The 17,689-nt window shown below is 65.9% G+C and overlaps 1 protein-coding gene across 1 annotated transcript in view; it reads left to right on the top strand.

The window, feature by feature from the left end:
* ATP2A1 (ATPase sarcoplasmic/endoplasmic reticulum Ca2+ transporting 1) overlaps positions 1 to 17,689 on the top strand; it is a 126,526-nt gene that overhangs the window by 59,535 nt on the left and 49,302 nt on the right. Inside the window, exons 4-10 of the mRNA XM_075914532.2 lie at positions 142 to 246; positions 5,345 to 5,483; positions 6,550 to 6,630; positions 6,926 to 7,011; positions 12,796 to 13,093; positions 13,296 to 13,462; positions 13,533 to 13,621. Of these exons, the coding sequence (XP_075770647.1) occupies positions 142 to 246; positions 5,345 to 5,483; positions 6,550 to 6,630; positions 6,926 to 7,011; positions 12,796 to 13,093; positions 13,296 to 13,462; positions 13,533 to 13,621 (965 nt within the window). The remainder of the gene's footprint in view (positions 1 to 141; positions 247 to 5,344; positions 5,484 to 6,549; positions 6,631 to 6,925; positions 7,012 to 12,795; positions 13,094 to 13,295; positions 13,463 to 13,532; positions 13,622 to 17,689) is intronic.

Raw genomic sequence — 17,689 nt, forward strand, 5'->3', positions numbered from 1 at the left:
CAGGGTGTATGCAGCTCCGGAGGAAGGGCAGCGGGCAGAGGGAGAGCTCTAGAGATCTCTGCCCATGGGGTCCCTGGTGCTGTGCCCGGGAAGCGCTGCAACTCGAAGGAGCCTGATCCTGGCTGTGCGTCTGCCCCCAAGGTGCTGGCCTGGTTTGAGGAAGGCGAGGAGACGGTCACGGCCTTTGTGGAGCCCTTTGTCATTCTCCTGATCCTGATTGCCAACGCCATCGTCGGGGTGTGGCAGGTCAGTCGGGCGAGCCCCCTGTGCGCGGCGCGGGGCCAGGGCTGCCAGGCGTCCGGCATTGTACCGGACAGTCCGGTATTTGCGCTCTGTCCGGTAAAAACAGTCAGACGGTACTGGACACGTGCAGTGTGCAATGTCCGGTATTCTCTGATTTTTCCGGCTGCGCACCAGATGGAAACCTGGCGTGGGTGGGGGGTGGAGGGGCGGCTGGGAGTCCAAGCTGGGGGGCGGGGCCGCGATTGCCGCCAGGAGCCCGCAGTCGGTTGAGTATGAGGAGGGGGGGAAGCCTCCTCCTTGCTCACGTGTCGCCGGGAGCCTGCGCGGGACAGGCAGCGAGTGCCCGGGTCATTCCCACTCCCTGCCAGCCCATTTGCTCACCCCTCCCCCTTCCCGGCTGGCCAGTTCTCCCCCACTTCCCCTCCTGATCTTCCCCGGCCAGACCCCTGCACCTCCCCAGCTCTGATTCCCGCCGGCCTGTTCCTCTTCCTGATCTCCCCCGACCACTGCCACTGCTCCCCCCCACCAGCTCTGCTTCCCACCCCCCCTTCCTCCTGGCCAGCGCCGCTGCTCCCCCCCACCAGCTCTGCTTCCCACCCCCCCTTCCTCCTGGCCAGCGCCGCTGCTTCCCCCCACCAGCTCTGCTTCCCACCCCCCCTTCCTCCTGGCCAGCGCCGCTGCTCCCCCCCACCAGCTCTGCTTCCCACCCCCCCTTCCTCCTGGCCAGCGCCGCTGCTCCCCCCCACCAGCTCTGCTTCCCACCCACCCCTTCCTCCTGGCCAGCGCCGCTGCTTCCCCCCACCAGCTCTGCTTCCCACCCCCCCTTCCTCCTGGCCAGCGCCACTGCTCCCCCCCCCCCAGCTCTGCTTCCCACCCCCCCTTCCTCCTGGCCAGCGCCGCTGCTCCCCCCCACCAGCTCTGCTTCCCACCCCCCCTTCCTCCCGGCCAGCGCCGCTGCTCCCCCCCACCAGCTCTGCTTCCCACCCCCCCTTCCTCCTGACCAGCGCCGCTGCTTCCCCCCCACCAGCTCTGCTTCCCACCCCCCCTTCTTCCCGGCCAGCGCCGCTGCTCCCCCCCACCAGCTCTGCTTCCCACCCCCCCTTCCTCCTGGCCAGCGCCGCTGCTCCCCCTCACCAGCTCTGCTTCCCACCCCCCCTTCCTCCTGGCCAGCGCCGCTGCTCCCCCCCACCAGCTCTGCTTCCCACCCCCCCTTCTTCCCAGCCAGCGCCGCTGCTTCCCCCCACCAGATCTGCTTCCCACCCCCCCTTCCTCCTGGCCAGTGCCGCTGCTTCCCCCCACCAGCTCTGCTTCCCACCCCCCCTTCTTCCCGGCCAGCGCCGCTGCTCCCCCCCACCAGCTCTGCTTCCCACCCCCCCTTCTTCCCGGCCAGCGCCGCTGCTTCCCCCCACCAGCTCTGCTTCCCACCCCCCCTTCCTCCTGTCCAGCGCCGCTGCTCCCCCCCACCAGCTCTGCTTCCCACCCCCGCTTCCTCCTGGCCAGCGCCGCTGCTTCCCCCCACCAGCTCTGCTTCCCACCCCCCCTTCCTCCTGGCCAGCGCCGCTGCTCCCCCCCACCAGCTCTGCTTCCCACCCCCCCTTCCTCCTGGCCAGCGCCGCTGCTCCCCCCCACCAGCTCTGCTTCCCACCCCCCCTTCCTCCTGGCCAGCGCCGCTGCTCCCCCCCACCAGCTCTGCTTCCCACCCACCCCTTCCTCCTGGCCAGCGCCGCTGCTTCCCCCCACCAGCTCTGCTTCCCACCCCCCCTTCCTCCTGGCCAGCGCCACTGCTCCCCCCCCCAGCTCTGCTTCCCACCCCCCCTTCCTCCTGGCCAGCGCCGCTGCTCCCCCCCACCAGCTCTGCTTCCCACCCCCCCTTCCTCCCGGCCAGCGCCGCTGCTCCCCCCCACCAGCTCTGCTTCCCACCCCCCCTTCCTCCTGACCAGCGCCGCTGCTTCCCCCCCACCAGCTCTGCTTCCCACCCCCCCTTCTTCCCGGCCAGCGCCGCTGCTCCCCCCCACCAGCTCTGCTTCCCACCCCCCCTTCCTCCTGGCCAGCGCCGCTGCTCCCCCTCACCAGCTCTGCTTCCCACCCCCCCTTCCTCCTGGCCAGCGCCGCTGCTCCCCCCCACCAGCTCTGCTTCCCACCCCCCCTTCTTCCCGGCCAGCGCCGCTGCTTCCCCCCACCAGATCTGCTTCCCACCCCCTTCCTCCTGGCCAGCGCCGCTGCTTCCCCCCACCAGCTCTGCTTCCCACCCCCCCTTCTTCCCGGCCAGCGCCGCTGCTCCCCCCCACCAGCTCTGCTTCCCACCCCCCCTTCTTCCCGGCCAGCGCCGCTGCTTCCCCCCACCAGCTCTGCTTCCCACCCCCCCTTCCTCCTGGCCAGCGCCGCTGCTTCCCCCCACCAGCTCTGCTTCCCACCCCCCCTTCCTCCTGGCCAGCGCCACTGCTCCCCCCCACCAGCTCTGCTTCCCACCCCCCCTTCCTCCCGGCCAGCGCCGCTGCTCCTCCCCACCAGCTCTGCTTCCCACCCCCCCTTCCTCCCGGCCAGCGCCGCTGCTTCCCCCCACCAGCTCTGCTTCCCACCCCCCCTTCTTCCAGGCCAGCGCCGCTGCTTCCCCCCACCAGCTCTGCTTCCCACCCCCCCTTCCTCCTGGCCAGCGCCACTGCTTCCCCCCCACCAGCTCTGCTTCCCACCCCCCCTTCCTCCTGGCCAGCGCCGCTGCTCCCCCCCACCAGCTCTGCTTCCCACCCCCCTTCTTCCAGGCCAGCGCCGCTGCTTCCCCCCACCAGCTCTGCTTCCCACCCCCCCTTCCTCCTGGCCAGCGCCGCTGCTTCCCCCCACCAGCTCTGCTTCCCACCCCCCTTCCTTCTGGCCAGCGCCGCTGCTCCCCCCCACCAGCTCTGCTTCCCACCCCCCCTTCCTCCTGGCCAGCGCCGCTGCTTCCCCTCACCAGCTCTGCTTCCCACCCCCCCTTCCTCCTGGCCAGCGCCACTGCTCCCCCCCACCAGCTCTGCTTCCCACCCCCCCTTCTTCCCGGCCAGCGCTGCTGCTCCCCCCCACCAGCTCTGCTTCCCACCCCCCCTTCCTCCTGGCCAGCGCCACTGCTTCCCCCCCACCAGCTCTGCTTCCCACCCCCCCTTCCTCCTGGCCAGCGCCGCTGCTCCCCCCCACCAGCTCTGCTTCCCACCCCCCCTTCCTCCTGGCCAGCGCCGCTGCTTCCCCCCACCAGCTCTGCTTCCCACCCCCCCTTCCTCCTGGCCAGCGCCGCTGCTTCCCCCCACCAGCTCTGCTTCCCACCCCCCCTTCCTCCTGGCCAGCGCCGCTGCTCCCCCCCACCAGCTCTGCTTCCCACCCCCCCTTCCTCCTGGCCAGCGCCGCTGCTTCCCCCCACCAGCTCTGCTTCCCACCCCCCCTTCTTCCCGGCCAGCGCCGCTGCTCCCCCCCACCAGCTCTGCTTCCCACCCCCCCTTCCTCCTGGCCAGCGCCGCTGCTTCTCCCCACCAGCTCTGCTTCCCACCCCCCCTTCTTCCCGGCCAGCGCCGCTGCTCCCCCCCACCAGCTCTGCTTCCCACCCCCCTTCCTCCTGGCCTGCGCCGCTGCTTCCCCCCCCCCACCAGCTCTGCTTCCCACCCCCCCTTCCTCCTGGCCAGCACCGCTGCTTCCCCCCACCAGCTCTGCTTCCCACCCCCCCTTCCTCCCGGCCAGCGCCGCTGCTCCCCCCCACCAGCTCTGCTTCCCACCCCCGCTTCCTCCTGGCCAGCGCCGCTGCTCCCCCCCACCAGCTCTGCTTCCCACCCCCCCTTCCTCCTGGCCAGCGCCGCTGCTTCCCCCCACCAGCTCTGCTTCCCACCCCCCCTTCCTCCTGGCCAGCGCCGCTGCTCCCCCCACCAGCTCTGCTTCCCACCCCCCCTTCCTCCTGGCCAGCGCCGCTGCTTCCCCCCACCAGTTCTGCTTCCCACCCCCCCTTCTTCCTGGCCAGCGCCGCTGCTTCCCCCCACCAGCTCTGCTTCCCACCCCCCCTTCCTCCTGGCCAGCGCTGCTGCTGCCTCCCACCAGCTCTGCTTCCCACCCCCGCTTCCTCCTGGCCAGCGCCGCTGCTTCCCCCCACCAGCTCTGCTTCCCACCCCCCCAGCTCTGCTTCCCATCCCCCCTTCCTCCTGGCCAGCTCTGCTGCCCTCCCCACCTTCTTCCCGGCCAGCCTCACAGCCGACCCCCAGCTGTGCGTCCCGCCCTCCCTTCCTCCTGCCCCCCTTCCTCCCGGCCAGCCTCATGGCCACCGACCCCCCCCAGCTCTGCCTCCTGCCCCCATCGTCAGGGTGTGGCAGGTCAGTCGGGCGAGCCCCCTGTGCCAGCCCTGCCATCCTCCCAGCCAGTTCTCCTCCCCTGATATCCTGCAGCCAGCCCCGTTCTGCCCGACCCCCTCCCCCATGACCAGCCATGCTTCCCATTGGGCCCTCCATCTTTCCCGGCCAGCACCGTTGCCCCCCCATTAGCTGTTTCCAGGCCCCCCCTTCCAGGCCAGCACTGCTCCCCTCCCAGCTGGTCCTTCTCCCCTCCTCCGCCCATGAAGCGAGTCTGATTTTGTCTGTCTGTTTTTAATGACTACCTGGTAATCCCTAGCAGTGACCCTACCCTTGTGATTACCACAGAGATTTAAACTGAGAAGAAACTTGCCCCCCCTCGGCTCCCAACACCCCAGCCCCAGCCCCGGGTTCTGCAAGGCTGCTGGCACAAAATGGTCTTGAAGTTTGTTTCTTTTTGGTCAACAACTTTGGTCCCCTCCCCCCCCCTTTTTTCCTTCAACAGAATTTTTTCTCAGTGTTTTTTTTTTTGGGGGGGGGGGTTAGTATTTTTGTTTCAACCATCTGGCAACCCTGCATGGGGCTGGCTGCGAGGCTGCTGGCATGTCTCGGGGGACAGGGCAAGAGACTTCGGCCAGCTCGCTGACGCCAACGTCTCGGCCTGGGGGGGCTGGGTCTTGGAAGCAGGCCTCACGTCCCACCCCAGAGTGGCTGGCCTAGCCGCCGCGAGGGCCTGGGCCTGGGCTTGGTGCCTGTGAGGACCCTGGTGCTGCAGGCTGGGTGATCGTGGGCTGCCCCGGCAGGAGAGGAACGCCGAGAACGCCATCGAGGCCCTGAAGGAGTATGAGCCCGAGATGGGCAAGGTGTACCGCACGGACAGGAAGTCTGTGCAGAGGATCAAGGCCCGGGAAATGGTCCCCGGAGACATCGCCGAGGTGGCTGGTGAGTGCCTGGCCCAGCGCACCGGAGCAGGGAGGGCCCAGCCCTGCTTCCAGCAGCCCTGTGCGCGGAGGGGGGCCCGCCAATCCTGCTGTTGCCAGGAGTACCCACAATGCCCTAGGAGGATAGCCAAGGCTTGCTGGGCCCCCCCATCCCCAGCTCTGGGCCTTGTTTACCACCTGGCCCCGGCCTGCCCTGACCCCAGGCTCCTCCCCGTGCTGGAGTGTGTGTGCAGGAACAGACAGTCCCGACTGAAAGTGGAGCCGCGCGGAATCCCCTTCGCACTGCACTTGTTCAGTGACAGGTGTTCCCGCGTCTGGGCTGCAGCCAACGTGTCCATCATGCTGCCCCCAGCCTTGGGGGGGAGACCCTGTGTTCCCCACACCAGCCCCCTCTCTGCAGGCGGGAGTGACCTTCTCTGCCCCCACCCAGCGCCCCCCAGCAGCGCTGACCTCACCATCTCCTTGGCAGCCCCTGGGCGAGGGGGGGCTAGGCGCCCGGCACTCCTTCTAAGGGCAGCGCCAAGCGGCGGACAGCAGGAATGTGATGAGCCAGGGTTGCGAGGACATGGCCTGCAGGACATAGAGGGCGGTGGGGGGGGGGACACGACACTGAGCTGGCAGGAGGGCTCCAGCGCAGGGGGAGCTAGGGTTACACTGTGGGGGTCTGAACCCCGGCTGGGGCAGCGGGACTGGTGCACAGGGAAAACTGACTCAGTATTTCCTCTCCTTGTCTCCCCCTGCCCCTCCGGCTGCAGGGCTCCCTCCCTCCCCACCTTCGCCTGGTGCAGCATGCGGTTGTGTCTGCACCCGGCTGCTGCTCCAACACCCCCACCCTGGCCCTGGGGCTGCTGGAGTCCAGTGCCTTGTATCTTGGGGTGAGCTGAGGGGGTGCTTGGACAACAGGACCAAAGTCACACCGCCCACTTGCCCCGGTTGTGGTTGTTCGCAGCACCCCCTGCAGCCCTGGTGAGAGGGGAGTGGGTCCAGGGTCTGCCCCCCTGACAGTAGTGGGGAAACCTCCTTCCCCATGTCTGTTGATCACAGCATGTCTGTCCCTCTCCCTGCAGTGGGTGACAAGGTGCCGGCTGACATCCGCATCATCTCCATCAAATCCACCACCCTGCGTGTGGACCAGTCCATCCTGACAGGTACCAGGCCTGGGGGGGCTGGGCTGAGGGCAAAGAACTGGGCGGGGGGGGGCAGAACTGCAGGGCAGACATAAGAAATTCAAGCTTGCAGTTGTGAGTCTGTGGGGGGGAGGGGTGTGCCTGTGGCGTGGGTACCTGTCACTCTGCAGTGGCTGTGTCTGTGGCCATGGGTGAGCGAGTGGGCCTCAGTGGGATGGAAGGCAGCATCTCTCTGTTCCTGTTCGGCCCCTTTGGGTGCCCCTCTGTCCATGTGCTGGGGACTCCTGGTGCCTCATCTCTCTGCTCCTCCTGCCAGGTGAGTCGGTCTCTGTTATCAAGCACACGGACCCTGTGCCGGACCCTCGTGCTGTGAACCAGGACAAGAAGAACATGCTCTTCTCGGTGAGTGGCACAGACGGGCCAGGCCTGCCCCCCCAAGTCGCCCACCAGGCGTGTGCACGCTCAACTCCATACGGTCCCTGTGGGGAATCCTCTTCAGTGCAACAGCCCTTCTTGGGGGTCTAATCCCTCTGCCTCCTGGACCCGCACCTGTCTGAGCCTCCTGCTCGCCTGTCTCTCACTGTGGGTGCCTCAGGGAGTCCCCTCGCTCTGGCCCCCTGATGCCCAGCCTGCACTGATTCAGGGGAGTTACTGAACGCCTGACCCCCCAGCCCAGGCAGCTCTCTGGGCCCTCGGGCAGGGCCAGTCACAGCACAGCTGGGTCTGTCCCCATCCCCGGGGCATCTCGCACTGTCCTGTATCCCCCGTATTGCCTCCTCCCTCGGCCCCTCCTCTGTCCTTGCCTCCTGCAAGGAGGTTCACAGGATCTGTTGAGAGAGGCTTTCTTTCTCCACAGATCCCCCCTAGACTGCCACTTTTTGCCGACAAAGTGCTGAGTCGGCAGAACGCAGTGGCCATTTTTATGCAAATTAGGCACGGGATATTTAAATCCCTGCCTCATTTGCAATGTTGACCTGCCTAATCTGCATCCCTCTGCCGACAGAGGGACGCAGTCTAGACATACCCTAGGGGCCTCCCTCTCCAGCCCATTGTCCTCCCAACTCGTTGCTGGGACCCCCTAACCCTCCCAACCCTCCTGCTGCTGGGACCCCCAACTCCAGGCCATTGCCCGGGGTCACACTGCAGCACACAGGGAACCAGTTCCACACGCCAAGCGCAAAGAACACAGCTAAACCTATCCACTTTGTCACGTGCCCGTCTGGCATCCTGTCCAGAGAGCTACCCCTGGTCACCGCACCCTGCAACCCGGCCAGAGAGCTACCCCCGGTTACCGCACCCTGCAACCCGGCCAGAGAGCTACCCCTGGTCACCGCACCCCGTCCAGAGAGCTACCCCCAGTCACCGCACCCCGGCCAGAGAGTTACCCCCGGTCACTGCACCCTGCACCCCGGCCAGAGAGCTACCCACAGTCACTGCACCCCGTCCAGAGAGCTACCCCTGGTCACCGCACCCCGGCCAGAGAGCTACCCCTGGTCACCGCACCCCGGCCAGAGAGCTACCCCCGGTCACTGCACCCTGCACCCCGGCCAGAGAGCTACCCCCGGTCACCGCACCCTGCACCCCGGCCAGAGAGCTAACCCCAGTCACTGCACCCCAGCCAGAGAGCTACCCCCGGTCACCCCACCCTGCACCCCGGCCAGAGAGCTACCCCCGGTCACCGCACCCCGGCCAGAGAGTTACCCCCGGTCACTGCACCCTGCACCCCGGCCAGAGAGCTACCCCCGGTCACTGCACCCTGCACCCCGGCCAGAGAGCTACCCACGGTCACTGCACCCCGTCCAGAGAGCTACCCCCGGTCACCGCACCCTGCACCCCGGCCAGAGAGCTAACCCCAGTCACTGCACCCCAGCCAGAGAGCTATCCCCGGTCACCCCACCCTGCACCCCGGCCAGAGAGCTACCCCCGGTTACTGCACCCTGCAACCCGGCCAGAGAGCTACCCCCGGTCACCGCACCCTGCAACCCGGCCAGAGAGCTACCCCCGGTCACCGCACCCTGCAACCCGGCCAGAGAGCTACCCCCGGTCACCGCACCCTGCAACCTGGCCAGAGAGCTACCTACAGTCACCGCACCCTGAACCCCGGCCAGAGAACTAACCCCAGTCACTGCACCCCAGCCAGAGAGCTATCCCCGGTCACCCCACCCTGCACCCCGGCCAGAGAGCTACCCCCGGTTACCGCACCCTGCACCCCTGCCAGAGAGCTACCCGCAGTCACCGCACCCTGCACCCCAGCCAGAGAGCTACCCCCGGTCACCCCATCCTGCACCCCGGCCAGAGAGCTACCCCCGGTCACCCCACCCTGCACCCCGGCCAGAGAGTTACCCCCGGTCACTGCACCCTGCACCCCGGCCAGAGAGCTACCCACAGTCACTGCACCCCGTCCAGAGAGCTACCCCTGGTCACCGCACCCCGGCCAGAGAGCTACCCCTGGTCACCGCACCCCGGCCAGAGAGCTACCCCCGGTCACTGCACCCTGCACCCCGGCCAGAGAGCTACCCCCGGTCACCGCACCCTGCACCCCGGCCAGAGAGCTAACCCCAGTCACTGCACCCCAGCCAGAGAGCTATCCCCGGTCACCCCACCCTGCACCCCGGCCAGAGAGCTACCCCCGGTTACCGCACCCTGCAACCCGGCCAGAGAGCTACCCCCGGTCACCGCACCCTGCAACCCGGCCAGAGAGCTACCCCCGGTTACCGCACCCTGCAACCCGGCCAGAGAGCTACCCCCGGTCACCGCACCCTGCAACCGGGCCAGAGAGCTACCCCCGGTCACCGCACCCTGCAACCCGGCCAGAGAGCTACCTACAGTCACCGCACCCTGAACCCCGGCCAGAGAACTAACCCCAGTCACTGCACCCCTGCCAGAGAGCTACCCCCAGCCAGCTCACCCTGCACCCTGGCCAGAGAGCTACCCCCGGTCACCCCATCCTGCACCCCTGCCAGAGAGCTACCCGCAGTCACCGCACTCTGCACCCCAGCCAGAGAGCTACCCCCGGTCACCCCACCCTGCACCCCGGCCAGAGAGCTACCCCCGGTCACCCCACCCTGCACCCCGGCCAGAGAGCTACCCCCGGTCACTGCACCCTGCACCCCGGCCAGAGAGCTACCCACAGTCACTGCACCCCGTCCAGAGAGCTACCCCTGGTCACCGCACCCCGGCCAGAGAGCTACCCCTGGTCACCGCACCCCGGCCAGAGAGCTACCCCCGGTCACTGCACCCTGCACCCCGGCCAGAGAGCTACCCCCGGTCACCGCACCCTGCACCCCGGCCAGAGAGCTAACCCCAGTCACTGCACCCCAGCCAGAGAGCTACCCCCGGTCACCCCACCCTTCACCCCGGCCAGAGAGCTACCCCCGGTCACCGCACCCCGGCCAGAGAGCTACCCCCGGTTACCGCACCCTGCAACCCGGCCAGAGAGCTACCCCCGGTCACCGCACCCTGCAACCCGGCCAGAGAGCTACCCCCGGTTACCGCACCCTGCAACCCGGCCAGAGAGCTACCCCCGGTCACCGCACCCTGCAACCGGGCCAGAGAGCTACCCCCGGTCACCGCACCCTGCAACCCGGCCAGAGAGCTACCCCCGGTCACCGCACCCTGCAACCCGGCCAGAGAGCTACCTACAGTCACCGCACCCTGAACCCCGGCCAGAGAACTAACCCCAGTCACTGCACCCCTGCCAGAGAGCTACCCCCAGCCAGCTCACCCTGCACCCTGGCCAGAGAGCTACCCCCGGTCACCCCATCCTGCACCCCTGCCAGAGAGCTACCCGCAGTCACCGCACCCTGCACCCCAGCCAGAGAGCTACCCCCGGTCACCCCACCCTGCACCCCGGCCAGAGAGCTACCCCCGGTCACCCCATCCTGCAGCCCGGCCAGAGGGCTACCCCCGGTCACCGCACCCTGCACCCCGGCCAGAGAGCTACCCCTGGTCACTACACCCCGGTCAGAGAGCTAACCCCAGTCACTGCACCCTGGCCAGAGAGCTAACCCCAGGCACCCCACCCTGCACCCCAGCCAGAGAGCTAACCCCAGGTACTCCGCCCTGCACTCCAGCCAGAGAGCTACCCCCGGTCACTAGACCCCAACCAGAGAGGTACCCCCAGTCACTCTGCCCTGCACCCCGGCCAGAGAGCTACCCCAGTCACCCCACAGTTGGCCAGAGAATCTGTCAGGGTCTGTCTACACTACAGAGTTAGTTCGAACTAACGGATGTTAGTTCGAACTAACTTTAATAGGCGCTACACTAGCGCTCCGCTAGTTCGAATTTAAATCGAACTAGCGGAGCGCTTAGTTCGAACTAGGTAAACCTCATTTTACGAGGATTAAGCCTAGTTCGAACTAGCTAGTTCGAATTAAGGGCTGTGAAGACCCTTAATTCGAACTAGTGGGAGGCTAAGGCTTCCCAGGTTTCCCTGGTGGCCACTCTGGCCAACACCAGGGAAACTCTATGCCCCCCTCCTGGCCCTGGACCCCTTAAAGGGGCACGGGGTGGCTACGGTGCCCGTGCCAGGTGCAAGCCTGCCAGCACCCAGCCAGCAGACCCTGCACCTGGCACGGATCGAGCCACCCACCCGATGCCCCCCAGCCCTCCCCCTCTTCCCGGGACCAGGCTGGCGGCTCCCGGGAGCTTGCCCGGGACCGCAAGAGGCAGGCACCCGCCTGGGCTAGTGCGGACATCGTGGACCTTGTCCACGATCTCTGCACTAGGCACAGGAAAGTGGCTGGCTTGGGCAGGAGAGCTGCCAGCCTGGCCACCCAGGAGCAGGTGTGCATGAAAATCAAGGGGGTCTACTGAGACCCCCGACCCTGAGCTTACAATGGCCGTCCTGGGTCAGACCAAAGGTCCATCTAGCCCAGTAGCCTGTCTGCCGACAGCGGCCAACCCTAGGGACCCTGGAGGGGATGGACCGAAGACAGTGACCAAGCCATTTGTCTCATGCCATCCCTCTCCAGCCTTCCACAAACTTTGGGCAGGGACACCACTCCTACCCCCTGGCTAATACTACTCCATGGACCCAACCTCCATGACTTGATCTCACTTCCCTTTAAACTCTGTTCCAGTTCTAGCCTTCACAGCCTCCTGCAGCAAGGAGTTCCACAGGTTGACTCTTTGCTTTGTGAAGAACAACTTTCTCTTACTAGTTTGAAGCCTGCTACCCATTCCTTTCCTTTGGTGTCCTCTAGTCCTTCTTTATGGGAACTAATGAAGAACTTTTCTATATGCACCGTCTCCACCCAACTCCTGCTTTTAGAGACCTCTATCCTGTCCCCCCTCCGTCTCCTCTTTTCTAAGCTGAGAAGTCCCAGTCTCTGTAGCCTCTCTTCATATGGGACCTGTTCCCAACCCCTGATCGTTGTAGTTGCCCTCCCCTCTCCCACCCTCTCTCTTCCCCTCTCCCACCTCCTTTTCCCAGTCTCCCCCAGTTTTGTTCAATAAAGACAGATTCCATTTTTGAACACAATTGTCCTTTATTTTGTACATCAAGAAAAGGGGCTAGGGAAGGGTAAGTGGAAGGAGGTGAGGGAGGAATGGGGCACGAGCCCCCGATGGGGAGGACTGGGCTGGCTCTGTGGGCTTCTGGGAGTGGAAGCTCTCCTGCAGCCCCCCAATTGCCCCCTCTCCCCAGATGGCAGCCTGCGGCAAGTGCAGCCGGGCTGATGGCCGAGTGGTGTGATGTGCCCAGTGTGGGTACTCCAGGCACTCCAAGCCAGGACTGCTTTGCAAGCGGGGCACCCCTGAGAACTGTCTGTCCGGGGTGGGGGTCGGGTCCCTTTAAGCACAGCCCTCGGCTAGCCAGAGACAGCATCTCCACGCTCTAAGTCCTCCTCTGATGCCCTGCCGGCACTGCTTCCGGCCATCCTTAAGCCCTGTTCAGGGTCCACTTAATGTGGACATGCTAGTTCGAATTAGCAAAACGCTAATTCGAACTAGTTTTTAGTTCTAGACGCGTTAGTTCGAATTAACTAATTCGAACTAAGTTAGTTCGAATTAGCGCTGTAGTGTAGACATACCCTTAGCCTCAGACTAGAGAGCTGTCATGGGGGCAACAGTGTGATCAGGGCTGCTGGCCAGACTAATTTGCTACGCTCCCATTCTGAGCTGCATAGGTCACTCCCGTGGCCAGTGCCGGTAACCCTCTCCCCTTCTTGCTGCCTCTCCCGACAGGGCACCAACGTGGCGGCCGGCAAGGCTGTGGGCATTGTCATTGCCACGGGGGTGGGCACAGAGATCGGGAAGATCCGAGATGAGATGGCAGCCACGGAGCAGGAGAAGACGCCTCTGCAGCAGAAGCTGGACGAGTTCGGAGAGCAGCTCTCCAAGGTCATCTCACTCATCTGCGTAGCCGTCTGGCTCATCAACATTGGCCACTTCAACGACCCCATCCATGGTGGCTCCTGGATCCGTGGCGCCATCTACTACTTCAAGATCGCCGTGGCCTTGGCCGTGGCCGCCATTCCCGAAGGTCAGTCAGCACGGAACGGGGCCCAGGAGCCCAGTCTTCAGCCCCATGCCAGGGCTGCATGCATGCGCTGCAACACGGGGCCCGTGGCAGGGAGCTCCTTGGGGCTGGTTCGCTGTGCTGGCTTTTGGGGGGGGCTCATTGTCCCTCCCTGCATGGAGACAGGCTAGGCACTAACATCGACTGAGCCCCTTCCCCTCCCCAGGTCTCCCCGCCGTCATCACCACCTGCCTGGCCCTGGGCACACGCCGCATGGCCAAGAAGAACGCCATCGTGCGCAGCCTGCCCTCCGTGGAGACACTGGGCTGCACCTCCGTCATCTGCTCCGACAAGACCGGCACCCTCACCACCAACCAGATGTCCGTGTGCAAGGTAAGAGGCGGCCCTGGCCAGAGGCTCCACCCACAGCTCCAGGACTAGCCTGACCCCCCTCTCTCGACAGATGTTCGTCGTCGAGAAGGTGGAGGGAGATGTCTGCTCCCTGAACGACTTCGCCATCACTGGCTCCACCTACGCCCCCGAGGGAGAAGTGTGAGTGACCCTGCTACCCCGACACTCCCCATCACTTCCCTCACCCACCATCCCCCGGTACCCTGATCTCCCCCACAACGGACACCCCCCCGTCCCGTCCCTCACTCAGCATGTTCCAGTACCCTGATCGCCCCCTTCATTGACAACCTCCATCCCCCGTACCCCAATCGCCCCCAGCACGGACACCCTCTCATCCCCCAGTCACCCCCCCCCCGCCACCTGGCATCCCCCGGTACCCGATCGCCCCCTTCGCTGGCAACCTCCATCCGCCGTACCCCAATCGCCCCCAGCACCGACACCCCCGCATCCCGTCACCCACCCGGCATCCCCTGGTACCCGATCGCCCCCTTCATTGACAACCTGCATCCCCCGTATCCCAATCGCCCCCAGCACCGACACCCCCGCATCCTGTCACCCACCCGGAATCCCCCAGTACCCGATCGCCCCCTTCATTGACAACCGCCATCCCCCGTACCCCAATCGCCCCCAGCACGGACACCCCCGCATCCCGTCACCCACCCGGAATCCCCCAGTACCCAATTGCCCCCTTCGCTGGCAACCTCCATCCCCCGTACTCCAATCGCCCCCAGCACGGACACCCCCGCATCCCGTCACCCACCCGGAATCCCCCAGTACCCAATTGCCCCCTTCGCTGGCAACCTCCATCCCCCGTACTCCAATCGCCCCCAGCACGGACACCCCCGCATCCCGTCACCCACCCGGCATCCCCTGGTACCCCATCGCCCCCTTCGCTGGCAACCTCCATCCCCCGTACTCCAATCGCCCCCAGCACGGACACCCCCGCATCCCGTCACCCACCCGGAATCCCCCAGTACCCGATCGCCCCCTTCATTGACACCCGCCATCCCCCATACCCCAATCGCCCCCAGCACGGACATCCCCGCATCCCGTCACCCACCCGGCATCCCCCAGTACCCAATTGCCCCCTTCGCTGGCAACCTCCATCCCCCGTACTCCAATCGCCCCCAGCACGGACACCCCTGCATCCCGTCACCCACCCGGCATCCCCTGGTACCCCATCGCCCCCTTCGCTGGCAACCTCCATCCCCCGTACTCCAATCGCCCCCAGCACGGACACCCCCGCATCCCGTCACCCGCCCGGCATCCCCCGGTACCCTATCGCCCCCTTCATTGACAACCTGAATCCCCCGTACTTCAATCGCCCCCAGCACGGATACCCCCGCATCCTGTCGCCCACCTGGCATCCCCCGGTACCCGATCGCCCCCTTCATTGACAACCACCATCCCCCGTACCTCAATCACCCCCAGCACGGACACCTCCGCACCCCGTCGCCCACCTGGCATCCCCTGGTACCCGATCGCCCCCTTCATTGACAACCTCCATCCCCCGTACTCCAATTGCCCCCAGCACGGACACCCTCGCTTCCCGTCACCCACCCGGCATCCCCCGGTACCCGATCGCCCCCTTCATTGACAACCTCCAACACCCGTACCCCAATCGCACTCAGCACGGACACCCCCGCATCCCGTCACCCACCCGGTATCCCCCGGTACCCGATCGCCCCCTTCATTGACAACCTGCATCCCCCGTACTCCAATCGCCCCCAGCACGGACACCCCCGCATCCCGTCACCCACCCGGCATCCCCCAGTACCCAATTGCCCCCTTCGCTGGCAACCTCCATCCCCCGTACTCCAATCGCCCCCAGCACGGACACTCTCTGCATCCCTTCACCCACCCGGCATCCCCCAGTACCCGATCGCCCCCTTCGCTGGCAACCTCCATCCCCTGTACCTCAATCGCCCCCAGCACGGACAACCCCGCATCCCGTCACCCACCCGGCATCCCCCAGTACCCGATCGCCCCCTTCATTGACAACCTTCATCCCCTGTACTCCAATCGCCCCCAGCACGGACACCCCCGCATCCCGTCGCGCACCAGGCATCCCCCAGTACCCGATCGCCCCCTTCATTGACAACCTGCATCCCCCGTACCCCAGTCGCCCCCAGCACAGACACCCCCTCATCCCGTCGCCCATCCGGCATCCCCTGGTACCCGATCGCCCCTTTTGCTGGCAACCTACATCCCCCGTACCCCAATCGCCCCCAGCACGGACACCCCCGCATCCCGTCACCCACCCGGCATACCCCGGTACCCGATCGCCCCTTTCATTGACAACCTCCATCCCCCGTACCTCAATCGCCCCCAGCACGGACACCCCCGCATCCCGTCACCCGCCCGGCATCCCCCAGTACTCGATCGCCCCCTTCATTGACAACCGCCATCCCCCATACCTCAAGCCCCCCAGCACGGATACCCCCCACATCCCATCGCCCATTCGGCATCCCCCAGTGCCCCGATCACCCCTCCCTACTTACACCGCCCCGTCCCATCTCTCTTCCAACATCCCCCAGTGCTCTGATTGCCCCAACCACTGACACCCCCGTCCCCTGTCGCTCCCAACCCTCCATCCCCTATTCCCCTCGACCCCCAGCCACTGATAGTGTGACGGCGCGTTGGGGTTTCCCGTCTCCTGCAGCCCCGTAATGGCACGAACATCAGCCAGTAGAATAGAAGGAGTTTATTGCCTCTCCAGGATACAGCACAGCACAGATGTAATCTGGTTACAGGAACTGGGGCTAAGAGGCCTCAGTGCCCCCCTTTGCGATGGGGGGGTGGCTGGGCCCTACAATCCCAGCCTACTCCCCAGCTCCTTCCCTAGGCTGTCTCCTCCATGCTCCCAGACAGAAAATAACTCACTCTCCTCCAGCCCTGCCCCCCAGCCAGGGCAGCATCCACCTTCCTTTGTTTCTCTCCATGGGGGGTAGCTGGTCAGACAGGTTGAGAGACCTTCTTTGCATAATGACCACTCTCTCTGGTACCGGCAGCAGCCAGTGGGGTTACCACAGAGCCAGCATAGAAAGCAGCCCAATACCCCCACTATGTCACACCCCCGTCCCCTGTCGCTCCCAACCCTCCATCCCCTATTCCCTCGACCCCCCCAACCACTGACACCCCCATCCCCTGTCGCTCCCAACCCTCCATCCTCTATTCCCCTCCACCCCCCAACCACTGACACCCCGTCCCCTGTCGCTCCAACCCTCCATCCCCTATTCCCTCGACCCCCCCAACCACTGACACCCCCATCCCCTGTCGCTCCCAACCCTCCATCCTCTATTCCCCTCCACCCTCCAACCACTGACACCCTCGTCCCCTGTCGCTCCCATCCCTCCATCCCCTATTCCCTCGACCCCCCCAACCACTGACACCCCCATCCCCTGTCGCTCCCAACCCTCCATCCCCTATTCCCTCGACCCCCCCAAGCACTGACACCCCCATCCCCTGTCGCTCCCAACCCTCCATCCTCTATTCCCCTCCACCCTCCAACCACTGACACCCTCGTCCCCTGTCGCTCCCAACCCTCCATCCCCTATTCCCTCGACCCCCCCAACCACTGACACCCCCATCCCCTGTCGCTCCCAACCCTCCATCCCCTATTCCCCTCCACCCTCCAACCACTGACACCCTCGTCCCCTGTCGCTCCCATCCCTCCATCCCCCATTCTCCTCCATCCCCCAACCACTGACACCCTCGTCCCCTGTCGCTCCCAACCCTCCATCCCCTATTCCCTCGACCCCCCCAACCACTGACACCCCCATCCCCTGTCGCTCCAACCCTCCATCCCCCATTCTCCTCCACCCCCCAACCACTGACACCCCGTCCCCTGTCGCTCCCATCCCTCCATCCCCTATTCCCCTCCACCCCCCAACCACTGACACCCCCGTCCCCTGTCGCTCCCAACCCTCCATCCCCTATTCCCCTCCACCCTCCAACCACTGACACCCTCGTCCCCTGTCGCTCCCAACCCTCCATCCCCTATTCCCTCGACCCCCCCAACCACTGACACCCCCATCCCCTGTCGCTCCCAACCCTCCATCCCCTATTCTCCTCCACCCTCCAACCACTGACACCCCGTCCCCTGTCGCTCCCAACCCTCCATTCCCTATTCCCCTCCACCCTCCAACCACTGACACCCTCGTCCCCTGTCGCTCCCAACCCTCCATCCCCTATTCCCTCGACCCCCCC

The sequence above is a fragment of the Pelodiscus sinensis genome, chromosome 5 (genome assembly GCF_052426305.1).
Source record: "Pelodiscus sinensis isolate ZL-2025 chromosome 5, ASM5242630v1, whole genome shotgun sequence".
In the NCBI taxonomy this organism is placed as follows: Eukaryota; Metazoa; Chordata; order Testudines; family Trionychidae; genus Pelodiscus; species Pelodiscus sinensis.